Here is a 13,975-nt window from a genome sequence, read left to right as displayed (position 1 = left end):
CCATTTTTGCCACAAGATGCTTTTTAGACAATCAAATCAATTTTTCCTCTGTTCCAGTTTCCAAAAAGTAATCAATAATGAATAGAATTATTATGCAAGAAAATGCAATGCGTGGCTCCTTGGTGGCCCTTACATCGCAAGTGCAACGAATCAACTTTGACGTTAAAATTGTATAACAAAATCTCATTCCGGGGAAACCTGTTTGTAGAAGTAAATTGGTGTTTTATTATTAAAGAAACAAATTAGATTCGCTCAGGAATCACTCGTGAAAGCTAGGTATAAATGCTCCATGCCATTTCTCACCATAATTGCATCTTCAGCTGTCGGTTTCAATTTAGATCTTACAATTCTACATATTAAACTTTAATTAATTTCTATTTTAAATTTTAATCATAAATTCTGAAGCTTCGCTTTTATTATTTAAATTAAATTTTTAAAAAATTCAGATTCATAGAGAGAAAGGGTTTTCGAATCCATGTTCAGTGTACCAGAAAGACGGGAAACATAACAAAGCTTTTGGACAATGCACTGAAAATTCGTGGGTCAATAACGAAAGGGTAAAGCCCAATTGTTTTCCTTAGCGAAGTCATCAATTGCATGTTGATTCCTATTAAACAGGATCTATCTCCATTCGAATCCTGCATCCTCTTCTTCAAATTCATTTTCTTTCATCCAAGACATGTTAATAACAAATTCATAATTTACCAACTTTGATACTAGACAATATTCATTTAATAACTTCGTCGTTTTCAATTATTTTTCTACGACACCTTCGCCAACATATTCGTCACACTTTTCTGATTAAAACGAGCCCAAGCACGATACACTTCGAATCGCATTCACTAATTCAATTCACGATTCTCATATCCCACCGATTAGTTAGCATAATCGAGGTTCCACTATATCATCGATTAAACAAGTAAGTACGATCCGAATCGTATCGTGTTTGAGCTCATTTCAATTAGAAAAATGCCACAAATATACTGTTAAAAGAGTCACAAAAGAATAATTAGAAACAACAAAGTTATTAAATCAAATGTAACAGAATGAAACTCGTGTGCCCCCTGAGTATTTGATAATCCCCTGTGATCAATCTTTCTGGACACATAAGCAACGATTCCCTGTAAAAAATGGGACCAGTTTTCGGAAAAAATCGAGATCTATGGTGTACCTGAGAACCCGAAGAGCGTTCCTCGAGCGTTTAGGCTCGAAGACTCGTCGGTTATCAGCGTTATCGTCGTTAGCATCGTGGCGAGCGCTCGGGGATGCGCAGCGTGGACGAATCGCGGGCTGGACTAGCGACTATAAGAGGGACGCCGCGCGTCGCGACGCCACACAATCTCCAGTTTGTCCTGACTCGAACTCGACGCGCGTCCTACCGAAGTGTCCCCGGGTTAAAAAAAATCGGTGCCGATCGCATAGAAATCAGCAGCGGAAAGAAAAGTCCAAGCGAGACCAAGAAGAAAAGAAAAAAAGATAGCAAATCGTGTTGTTCAGGTTCGGCCAGCAGGTACCTCCCAGCGACGATTAGGATAAAGATGGTTCCGGATGGGTCATCTGGCCGGCTGCCGTGGTTGTTGTTGGCCACAGGTCTTTTCAACATCGTGAACGCTGTTATAAAAGGGAGCAACGATTATCAGCACTATCAGCAACAGGTATGGTGCTGGTTTATATAAGCTTTGTTCGGTGTTGGCCGCCGTTTCCGAGACAATGGCCACACGGCTCTTTTGAATTTCGAGGATGCCATTCTATTATTCCGACTCTGTTTGCTCTCATCCGACTAATAAAATAATTCGTTTTTTTTTATTCTTCCGGGAAGAATAAAACTGGTGAAAGAAACGGGTGTTTGTATAGGGGTCTGTTTGAACGAACGTCGATGCGAAGTCGAGGACTTTTTCGATGGTTTGTTTGAGGAGATGTGGGAGAGAGATCGTGTATTCTTTCTCGATTTCTCGATTCAAATTTATACGAAAATTGTACGCGTTTGATTCGTTTTGTTTAAAGAATGTTAAGAGTATATATTTATATTTGTTTTATTTAACAATAATTGAGTTCGTGTATATATCTATTCCATTTGTTCTTACAAAATTGAATTCGTGTACTTTTTGTTCATGCTGTTTAACAAGAACTGAAAGTTTCAAGAATATTAAGAGAGCTCCATATATTTTTCTTCGTTTTTAATTAACAAAAATTCAAATAGAATTACTTGTCAAAAAAAGAAACTGTCAAACAATTATGGTAATGATGAGGAGTACGTAATTCGTTGACCAGTCAATACACACATTTCCGTTCTTTGCCATAGCAATTAATTGCAGCGGAGCTTCAAAGTAAACCGAGCACGTAGGCTCCCGAACAAATATCCCTTTCCCTTGTCCACCCACGAAAACAGGTTCCCTCTGGTCCCGTTGTAGCAGAAGACAGAATACAGGTGGAACACGAGATAAACTAATCAATCATTGATGTTGAAACTTCCATTCAGAATATTGGAAATGAAAAAAAATAACTACGAACTCCAATTCCAGAAATGAGAACCTGAGATAGACTGTTCCAATGAAATGAATTGAACAATCTATCTTGGGAAATATAACAATCTCGAAACATGCATTAGTTGATTTGAGTAATTGAATATTATTTTTAAAAGATACTCCAATAATGTGAATAATTTATTTTGTTCATTCATTCGGTTTGACTATTTTAACGCATCAATCATGCAGTTTATTATAAGTTTATAGGATCTATTATGAATATAATATTAGTGTGTACGATCGTATAAAATAATTTTCAGAAGCTTCTTCCCATCTTTTATCTATTTGGATAATTATGCACAATCTATTTCTTCTAGTGGACTTCGAAATAGCAACCCAGATCTGGGATGCTAATTTGCATAACTGATTATGCATCCTATTTACATAGTTTAACTAGCGATACCCATATCGATCGCAGTCATTACATAATTTATTCATCCAGTTCACTTAAGATCTTAATCTATCGGCAGCATCTATCTACAGAGCTTGTCTTATTGTTCGCAAGCAAATTATGTAATCGTACACAGCAATCTGTCAAAGCTATCATACAATTTAATATCAAACTGGTCTAAATAATTTATTGTACCGTTCCAATGTCGGGCTAATCTATTTAAACAATTAATTATCCCGTTTAATATCAAACTGATCTATCTAAATCATTTATTCTACCGTTCAACGTCAAACTAATGTATCAAAATAATTTGCCAGAAAGATCAACGTATTTAAATTGGAACAGGTACCTATATCAATAGCAATAATTTAATCTATCGATCCAATTTATCTGCACCTTTAATCCGTCAGAAAAATCTACCAACATAATCTATTATATCATTTTCTCTATATTTCTCCCCGTATCATTTCATGATTTTTATATATTTCATATGATTTTTTCCATTTTATGGATATGAAATTGATGTAATAATGTAAACAATATTTTGAGTAATGCTACAGCAATTTTTAGTGGTGCCTCAGAGTCCCCACTCGAGCGCTAAGGGTTAAAACGTCTTTGTCCCCAAAAATGCCGTAGAAGAGAAAAGAAAATATTTTTCGTATGGCTACATTTATTTTAATGCTATTAATATTAATTACAAACGAATCAAATTTTATTTCATTTAAAAAGAAAGGTGTAGCATTCGTATTTGTTAGACTTTTAAATACGGCAAGGGGTTAATAATTTATTTATTCAGCTCACAATATATCTCATCCGAATCTGCATAGACATCGCATAGATTGTCTGGTAGCAAAATCACTGGATAAAAGACCAGATTAAAATATCTGCGAATAGAAGCCGAGGGAAGTTGGTCTCTTAATCCACTAGACAGTACACAGATTTCACATCGCCGAAGTTAAGTCACGCCACCGCGGATAAATTCAATATTCCCCGGACAACAAGTCGTAGAACTTCATTGGATCCAAAGGGGCTCGGTGCTCACTCAATCCCGGTCCGTATACTTCTTCATTAATCAGATTGGCTGTTCGTTTCGAGTGACCGAGAACGAAATGAGATAGACCTCGGAGATCAACGGTTGCCATTAGAGAACACTATACCGAAACGAAAGTATTGGGGAATCCCGGGGGCTAATTCTGTTTCGCCTCTCCTGACCAAGGAAACGATCGCCAACCCTCTGTCCTCTCTTCAACATTTTTATTCCTGAAGGGTTCTCCGTTAATAACTTCTGGCTTCGTGTCGCGTCCTCGCCGAAAATATTAGGTTCGGACGAGACATAAAAGGTCCGATTTTATAATGCCAACGTTATAAACCGTTTCGCTCGGGAAATATCATGTCTCCTGGCGCGTAATGTCACATCGGCTCGCTGGGACCTCATTATCATTTTCTGAACTAATTAAAAACGCGAAACAGTTCTTCAATTAAACTGGTTCTTTTTCAAATCGTACATCGTGTTCGACTAAAATTGTTAAAACTGCTAGACGATCTCGTACGTAAATGTGAGAAATGATTTTTTAAATTAAACGGTACGCAGTTCTTTTTAAAATTAAACCTTTTGCTTCATTGAAATCGATATTAAAATTTCGATTTTTATGTGTCGTTTATTGGTAGACAGCGGATCTTTAGGCAAAACAAAAATGTACGACCTGAATTGCAACAAACTAGAGTGTAATAGAAATTTATTTTCTTTCTTAATATGTTTAATAAGTTGATAATACAGTAACAACATTTTTAAATTCTTCTAATATTTCCACTGTTTTGATTCACACCTATCCATTTTTGTCATAAACGCATAAAATGCACTGTCTATTTATTGGTTATTGTTGGACTCGTTTTGTTCATTACAGTCATTGTTAAAACCCGAGGGTTCGGCATGATATTTCATTCCGAAGAATTTCCCGAAAGCAACGGCATCGAAACTGCGCGTTCCACGGGTCTTATCGAAGGCGGCGTTCGGTCTGCCGACCTGTAAAGTGGAATTGCTTGTTGTCAGTGTAAACGCAATTTATACGCTCGAGTTACTCGCAAAAATCGAGTGGCAATGTACTTCGAGGTTCAATCCGACGAGGTTACAGACCACAGAGCGATGTAAATATACGATCTTATTGTGCCGATTGAAGCACGGTACTAAAACGGATCCAAGAAATTTTTGTTGCAAGAGGATCAATCGAAGAACGAGGTCAGAAAATCCCTCAGACCGATTTATGCCACTGGAACGCTTCGTACTAATTAAATTTCTAAGCTTCTTACTCGGAAAATTCTTAAATATGTCTTACACCCTTTATACACATTATTTTAAATTTCTTCTAAATTTTTTAGTCGAAGCTTCTGGCTCCAAAAAATTTAATTTGTAATGTTCTTAACGATTTTTCAAAAAATACAATTTTCTCATAATTGTAGCGACGTATTTGTTGGAAACGTGAACTTTTTCAAAATTTTTAATAATGCCCAAGAAATGAATAGAAGTGTGTTTTAAGATAGAAGCGCCAGCTGAATCTCCGGAAAATGAATACTTGATTGATAGAATTGTTTGTATTTTTAATTGGGTTTTATAAGAGCGAATAATTGAATGAAATTAGTTGCTGTGTTGATTGAATGTCGTATTTCCGGTAAGTTTTTGCAATCTACGACGTCAATTTTGAACTTGAACTAACGAACGTACAATATGTAATAACCTCCGAGAATTTCATTATCTTAACATGGTTTAATTCTTTAATTCAATGTTTCCCTCCATTTCGAAATTTAACTTTGAATCCTACTTAGCGAACATAGTTTCGAAATTGAATTCCAAGCGTTGGTGTACTGACTCAGTGCAATAATGTTTAGGTTCAATTATTCTCTTGACTAACGTTGTGGTTCCACCGCGGCGTACTCTCTTTGAATACAGATCCTCGAGTCAATAATAACAGATTGCGACAACAATCCTCGATGTCAATATTGAGATATCAGTTTTGATAGGATCGACTACTTTAGTAGTACTTCCGGTTCTCAATAATTCTCAAGAGAAAACTCATGCTTCTTGCGGTTCGAAGAATCGTCGCAAGGTGAATCCGTGTCACAGCAAATATTTACAACGGCTGTTCCGCTGTTTGTACCTCGATTACATGCTCTTAGTCGATCATAAATCACCGGCAGCTTGTCTGGTTAACGCGTAATAATCGAATACTCCGAAGCTGCGTGTGTAGTTCTTCGTTGCATAGTTCCTGCAACCCTAACACGCGCCATGCACACTATACTTTCTAGCAAATCAGCGGGCAAACACAATTAGAAGTGTTAAATACTACTATACCTCAGAAAGCCAATCTTTATTATCGAGTAAATTTAGATTCGTGCATTTTCTTAGATTCCTACTTTATTTAACATTTATGATTTTATGCATTTATGACAAAAATGAATAGGTGTAGTTTGAAAAAGTAAATTCATTGAAAGAATTAGAAAATACTCTCTCTAAACATATGAAAGAAAATAAATTTCCATTTCACTCCAGCTTGCTGCGATTCAACTAGAAAAAGTTTTTATTTTGCGTAAAGATCCGCTGACTATTATATCTCAGAAAGTCAATTTTTATTTTCCAATCAATTTAATTAGATTGATAGATTTTCTTAGATTCTCACTTTATTTAACATAATCTTAACCCTTATGTCAATATCCAAACTTTCGATGACGTGCTTTGTGTTTTGATTATATAGTATTATTGAATATGTACAAATAGGTAAACATACAGGGCGTCTCAGCTGAAGGAGGCCACCTAAATATCTCCTTTATTTTTAATGGCACAATATGGCATAATTTAAATGGTATCGAAGGAGGAATATCATAGAATAACAATTTCTTTCGGCCGGTTATTTTTTCAGTTTTTTCAAGGTCATCGTTATTTTTTTATCGGGAAAACTTTTTTTTTATTCCATCTTATAGCGGCTGAAAAAATACATTTGAATATGCTTATCATTAACAAGATGGAATAAAAAAAAATAAGTTTCCCCGATAAAAAATAACGATGACCTTAAAAAAATTATGAAAAAATAACCGGACAAAAAAAATTGTTCTTCTATGATATTCCTCCTTCTAAATATTCTTTATTTTGTGCCATTAAAAATAAAGGAGATATTTAGGTGGCCTCCTTCAGCTGAGACACCCTGTATATGAAACGAGGTGAACTTTATATTAGGAATCATTATCACATACAGAATCTTCTGATGTATTTATATATATTAGCTAATGGTTCTTCCAATAAATCTGATACACTCCTGATGCGATATTTCCTCCTCCGCCAGTTTCTGGGGCAGCGCGTAAACTCGCGCAGAGCTTTTTCTGATCCGATTAATAATCTATTTTTAATGATAGTATATATTAGTAATTATAACTAACAACCTCTACATTGATGATTGCGACTCGTGTGCTCGAACAGCGATAATGTCGGATGTCACACATTTTCTCGGAATTATTTCGCTTTATATATAGATTATATATTTTGATCAAAAGCATCGCAAACATTGTATAAAACGCATTCATTTTATATAATACAAATACAATGTCGAAGAATTCGAATCGAGTGTTCGACGTATCGAGATTTCATTGATTCGTTTCGTCCGAGATTAACGTTGCCGTCATCAATTGTAAATATTGGAATCGTTGTACAGAATGCAAAGCAAATATTATATAAAATGCAATCGTTTTATATAATACAATGTCTCATGAGTAGACTGCGGATCTTTATGCATTTATGAAGAAATTTTGGTTGGGTGAAATATAAAACAGTAAATAATTTTAAGGATTAGAAAAATTTAAGAATACCGCGTGATGTTGTTTTTAGTGTAACAAGGCCATTATAAGGGATGAAATGAATTTTTATTTTATTCCTGCTTCCCACAATCAATGCAGAATATGTTTATTTTGCATGAAGATTTTTTTTTTATTCGTTTTGATACATTTTATTGATTCGTTTCGTTTGAGATTGACGTTCCCATCATGAATTTTGAATGTTGTTACATTGTGCATTGTCATTGTGCATTGTGCAGAATGCATCGCGTGCAGTTAGCTCACGGCACGTCACCGATCGAATTCAATTTCGCTGTTATCGAAACATGGTTCTCCATCGAAAACGCAGCTTTAGATAAAGTGAAAAGGATCAGCGACCGTGTTCGATCGATCGAACGGTATTCCCGAGTGATCGAATCGAACCGGGCCGACTGAAAATATCAAAATAAACCTCAACTTACAATTATCGATTTTCGATTGGCGCGCGGCGTGGGTCATGGAGGCTTCTTCAAAGATTATGTCATCGAACGTATGCACGCGAAAATGTAAAGAGTCAATGGTGTGTCAGATAAAATGCTTGTTAGTGATATTGCTTTCAATTTACACGGTTGACAAGTGCAGGAAACTCGTGTCGCAGCCATTTAAATGACCGAGAAAACGCGATCTTGGAAATAGGTTGTAGGTTATAAACGCGCGTTTGACATCTGCACACGGGTAGTCAATTGAACGACTGTTGCGTTTTCAAAGGGGCTGGATAGAGGGTCAAATAAGTACCTTTGAATAGAATGGAAGCTACAGAGGACGGTTTACAAAGAAAATACATTTCAGCCAGAATTGGAAGCCTCTATTTTCACCGGGGGAATACTTCCAAAAAGTCGGATTAACCGTTCTTGTTCCGCCCAATCCCACGCTTACGGTATTGAAAAAATCTGGCACGTGCGGAAATCATATTTCAGAATCCTTTTACCGATTTGTATGGTCACGACTTCTAAAGGACTGAAAAGCAGAATTCTTGTGGACGATTGAAGTGATATCTGGAACTCTTTTTCGATTTTTAGGTTAACTATTTCAGTCATGAAAAACCGACGAATCTAAAGAATCGATGAAAAATGCATTTTTCAAAAACTCAGTTCGAAATTTATTAAAAAATAGATGCTCGATCACATTTTAGATGAATATTCGAAACTTTTGAAATTGACCAGCGTAGTGGTCCCCAGAAACGGCGGGAACACGATCTTTCGATTAAGGATCGATTAAATTCACGTGACCATTCGGCGCGCCATTGACTTTTCAAATGTAATTTCGCTGGTAAGTAAAATGTATAACCACGTCCCCGTTTTTATATTATGAAATATTCCGAGTGTGACAGATTTGTCGTTGAAGTAGAATAAATGTGACAATGCGACCGCACGTAATGCAGTCAGAGTTGAAATTAACGAACGTGCATACGATTGTAATTGGTTCGGCTGCCATTCGTATTTGCGGATATGCAATCGGTGCAGAAAGCTTGTTGTGGACGTTATTACTTAATTAAATGAGGAAACCAATGGAGAAATTTTTTATATAAATTACGTCCACGTTTTTCACATTTAGAGAATCCTCGACTTAAAAAATTTCTTTTAAAAGAATTTATACTCATTTCGTTTGGTATATGCGTTAGGTTTCCTCCTCCCCATTATTTTTAATAAAACAGGAAGCACAATCCATGAAATTTTGTTATTACGCATCAGGACAAATCCTCCAAAAATTGCAAAAATGGTTTCGTCCTACATTGTGTTTACAAGTTTACACGATGATACATGTGCTCGTGGGATTAAAAATAAATCCAATGTTTTATGCAACAACAAATACGTTTTTTACCTGTACACCTGAAATTCGTTTATCTTCTCACAAGAGAAGTTTTGTTGCATTTTCGACGTTCCGAATGTGCTTATTGTCGATATTTATCCTAATTGTTTGATAAACGAATGGATTTGGAAAGGGATCACGCATACATTATTTTAATTTCAAAATGTATCTATTTTATTCCTATTTGGCTTTATTGTTTGACGTATTCCTTTTTACCGGGATTATTACATTACATAATAATCTGTGGAGGTGTTCTTTTTCGCTGGGATTATTTTCGAACTGTTTTTCATCATACCCAGCCATTTGGTACTTCTTCCTTTTATTGATCCTCTGTTATTCTCATTGTTTTTCATTATAGACATCACAGCAGTCCAGTTTGCAGCCACTTGTGAACGATTATTATTAGAAAGGCAATGACAGCGTTATTGACGAACGACACCCTCGCCGAGTTTTTAGAGATTGCGTCAGTGTCTGCAGAAAAATTCATGAATCCGCTGGTCTTCCGATTTATGTAAACAAAATTTCGCTGCACCAGCAAACATATGCAAAACTGCATCGAAATTAACAAGCAGCATATTGGATTCCATCCTTCTCCGTGCAGCAGAACTTTACTTAAAAACGAAAACGGTTTCGCCTTTCTGTTTGTGTTGCTCTAATATTTAAACGGACGAGCGTGAAAAACACTTTTAGTAGCGCATTCAATTTTTCTACTCTTTTTCTTTTCTCTCTCTCTCTCTCTCTCTCTCTCTCTCTCTCTCTCTCTCTCTCTCTCTCTCTCTCTATCTTTCTCTTTCTAACGCACACACATGGTTTGAGCGAGCGTAATTAAAAGACACTGAAGCTAACGTGGATCCTGTCTTTTTAGGGAAGAAATAAAGCTGAAACGGATGGTGCCTGTAGGCAAATGAAAAATGAAGTAGGATGCTGCGTGGGGGGAGATAAAAGGGACCGTAAAATGAAATTCTTCTGAGAGAATTTATTTAAAAATTCTATTGTGACACAGGCTGCCCCCAAAGTATAAGTAAAACAAGCCCTGCGAGTATACAATATATTCAGTGCTGGGTAAAATTCAAGTCACCGTCTGAGATAAGAATTTCCGATATTTAGATTGCTGTAACTTTATATGAGAAAGACACATATAATATACACTCATCTGCGTGGGTTCATTTAAAATGATGGCGCTTCGCTGATGACAAGAGGATTTCACTTTATTATTTTCTAGAAAACCATGCAATTGCATGAACATCCGCGATCTAGCAATCGGCCATCACCAATGATAATCACGCTGTAATATCCGTCTGTCGAGAAAGATATTTCCATTGACTGCCCCACGGGGAAATAGATTTTCCCGAAATACTTTGAATCGTCGGTGATCCACTGATCTAATCCGTGGATATTGTTAGGTTTCACGACAGAATTAAATTGTCGGTGGAAATTAACGTTTCACCAGAAGTCGTAAAGCGTTTCAGTACAAGAAATCCTTTTCTTATTGTTACATTTATATATACAATTCAGTTTAAAATTGGTCTCCATGCACAAAACTCTTTCATAGCATATTTTAAATAGTTTCTAATTAGCAGTGCTTCTTTTTTGAAGCACATTTCTACAATTTTTTAATTACTTCTGCTACTGACTTTCAAAATTAACAGTCTCGTTGAACATCGACTGAATGGATAGAAGGGGAAGAAAGTTTCACGTTCCTCCCAATGAAAATGTTTAACTCCACATTTACTGAAAGACTGATTTCTTTTTCAGCTCACGCCGGACCATTTGTCAAAGGACTTTTATCGTATGGACTACAAGGATGGCTTTTTAAATTCGTACACTCGCTTCAAACCCATCACAGGTGAACGTCGCGATAAAGTCTTCTGTGTGCAACCGAAATTTTAAACATACGTCTAATTAATAATGGAAATAAATTATAAATACTGAATAAAAAGTGAAGAATCACAAAGCTTTTATATCTGATGTTCCATGCGCGTTTAATCGCGCAGTGTCCGTAGAATGGACAGTGATATTTTCAAAGCGCAATAAATTCTTCAAAAATATATGGGCAAGACTAACTATAGCATGGTTCCTTTTCTCAGATTGCATGTTCGTGACGACAGAGCCCGGCGCTTTCATATACACGGCTAAAACCGATAGCGAAGAGGTCTGCGGTGTCCACTTCCTAGCTGGTCCCGACCAGAAAGTCGAGATCAGTTTCCTCAGCTTTGACGTTCCGTGCGAGCATCACGGGCTTATCTCGGTAAATATTGAGAAACTTATAAAGAGAGAGAGAGAGAGAGAGAGAGAGAGAGAGAGAGAGAGAGAGAGACCAGCGAAACTCTTATCAGAGCATAAAAAGCATCACGGGCCGTTGAGCGGAGGGTTGATCTACAATTTATTTTTGCAACCCGCAGGCGGTCGACGGCTGGGAGCTGAACGGCGAAGTGTTCCCCAGCGAAATGGATCATCGATTACCCCTGAAGCAGAGGATCAGCGAATTCTGTGGTAAAAATATCGGCGTGAAGAGGAGCTTCATGAGCTCGCAGAACGTTGCGGTCGTCAGGTACAGGATCCCCAAACCCGGCAAGGGGTTCACCATCCTTGCGAGGTTCCTGAAGAACCCTAGACGTAAGCATAGCTACCGGAAGATCTTTGGAGAACGCTCTCGTCATCCTCCATTAGCGCCGGGACATCTTGATCGTTGCATTAGAACCAGTTTCTTCGTTTAAGGAGGTAGACTCGTTTCCAGACTCGCTGCAATGGTGCGGGATTCGGTTTTCATTGGTCAAAAGCGCTAGATAAAACATCAATTTAGGCCGCAATCACCCCATCTTTGCATTATCGAGAAATAAGAAGGTGCATCCCGCACCCTTGCAATCCTGGAAAAACGAGTCTACCCCCTTAAAGGGAGTCGGACTTCGATTTTGGTGAAAATTTCGGGTTTTCAGCCATCTTTTTTAGTATAAATGCATAATATTCACGGCGTTTATTTATAATTGCGAGGCAACAGAAACGCTGTTAGCGTATTTATTTGAATGAACTTCATTATTCTTGATATATATTAACATTCTGTCCGCAATTTTCCAGCTTGCAACGTGCTGGCAGCAAGCCTGACCGAGCCGTTCACTTTGCGGAACTACGGAAGACGCATAAATTGTACCTACATCGCATTATATCCAGGAACCGTGCAAGTAATCGCCCTCGGAGTCGGCGTCACTAATTTGCTGGGATCCGGTCGCACAACCGAGACCGGAACTCTGCGGAAAGTTCGTATACTACACAGAGTCTTTCGTTTGCAAAATGTTTTGCAACCCCCGAGTTAGCAATTAACACTTTCATTGAACGTGGGAAACCTTTTATTTCCAGTGTGACGAGAGAAACCCGCACGATCAAGCGATAATTGGAGGCGGTTACGGTCTAGACACGACCAAAGTTCAGGTGGTGGACTCCATCTGCGGAATAGACTCGAAACCCGGTAACACAATCAATAACTTCCGCTATTATAAACTTATTAACTTGAGTGCTCGTCGATATTCCATCTCGTAAATACTTGTCGGCGTTCAGCGGCTTGAATATTTAATCGCACGGACCTGGAAATCAAAGTTCTGTTTGATGTTCAAACGGCTCGAACACTCATGATATGGAGAGTTCCAGCAATCCGAGAGATTGATATCCAGTCCATTGAATCATTTATTAAAGAAAAAATATTTAAAATATGATAGAAATTGAAACAACTGGAGCATATATATTTATAAGTAGACTCCGGATGTTTATGCAAAATAAAAAGTTTGTGCATATTGCAAGACGCAGGAGCTAAATATAAATCTATATTCTTCTTTTTTAAAATAATATATTAGTACTCTTAAAGTCTTTTAATACTTTCACCGTTTTAAATTACACTCGCTCGTTTCTGTTATAAATGCATAAAAAATTCGGAGTCTATTTATAAGTTATCATCAGTTAACGCTGCGCTAAATATTAGGATTGTCTATCGACGTAAAAAGGTGTTTACTTTTTATTTTAGACTACCATGAGGTGGTAGAGTACGATGTTACCTCAGTGAGGCTGATATCGAGTGGCTTCTTCGACAATTCTGTGACCGTGAACATCCAGCCGCTGAAAGACGAGACTCTGGACAGGAATTAACTCGGGACGCGATTTTGATCATAGAAAACGATCGAAGTTTCAAGACCTCATTGTGAATGCAGTTACTTATAAGGCGAAGGTCCCAAAATTTAGCCATTCACACACCGAGATAGATGCATATATATACTCATTTTCGTTCGACGAATTTTGGGAACTGCATTGTTCTACGTTTCTAAATGATGTTTAGATATATACATATATATTTCTTCATTATTTATTATAGTTTCATTGAGCATTTATTTGATTCACTGTACCTTCACAC

The 13,975-nt window shown here is 37.1% G+C and overlaps 1 protein-coding gene across 1 annotated transcript; it reads left to right on the top strand.

Annotated features, from left to right (window-relative positions):
• The first annotated feature begins 1,317 nt into the window (after window positions 1-1,317).
• Crh-bp (corticotropin releasing hormone binding protein) lies at window positions 1,318-13,840 on the top strand. Its single transcript, XM_076442312.1, has 7 exons — window positions 1,318-1,655; window positions 11,335-11,425; window positions 11,667-11,827; window positions 11,982-12,195; window positions 12,655-12,833; window positions 12,934-13,042; window positions 13,592-13,840. Exons 1-7 carry the CDS (start codon window positions 1,539-1,541, stop codon window positions 13,711-13,713), a joined length of 993 nt encoding a protein of 330 aa, XP_076298427.1. The 5' UTR covers window positions 1,318-1,538; the 3' UTR covers window positions 13,714-13,840.
• The last annotated feature ends 135 nt before the right edge of the window (window positions 13,841-13,975 follow it).

This window comes from Lasioglossum baleicum, chromosome 18, assembly GCF_051020765.1.
Source record: "Lasioglossum baleicum chromosome 18, iyLasBale1, whole genome shotgun sequence".
Lineage (NCBI taxonomy): Eukaryota > Metazoa > Arthropoda > Insecta > Hymenoptera > Halictidae > Lasioglossum > Lasioglossum baleicum.
This window is presented reverse-complemented; position numbering and strand designations above follow the sequence as displayed.

Bases quoted from the DNA above. Each gene is read 5' to 3' on its own strand.
- Crh-bp (XM_076442312.1), top strand. From the start codon at position 1,539: ATGGTTCCGGATGGGTCATCTGGCCGGCTGCCGTGGTTGTTGTTGGCC. The intron at 12,196-12,654 runs GTAAGCATAGCT...GCAATTTTCCAG, and splicing joins GTTCCTGAAGAACCCTAGAC to CTTGCAACGTGCTGGCAGCA. The intron at 13,043-13,591 runs GTAACACAATCA...TTTTTATTTTAG, and splicing joins CGGAATAGACTCGAAACCCG to ACTACCATGAGGTGGTAGAG.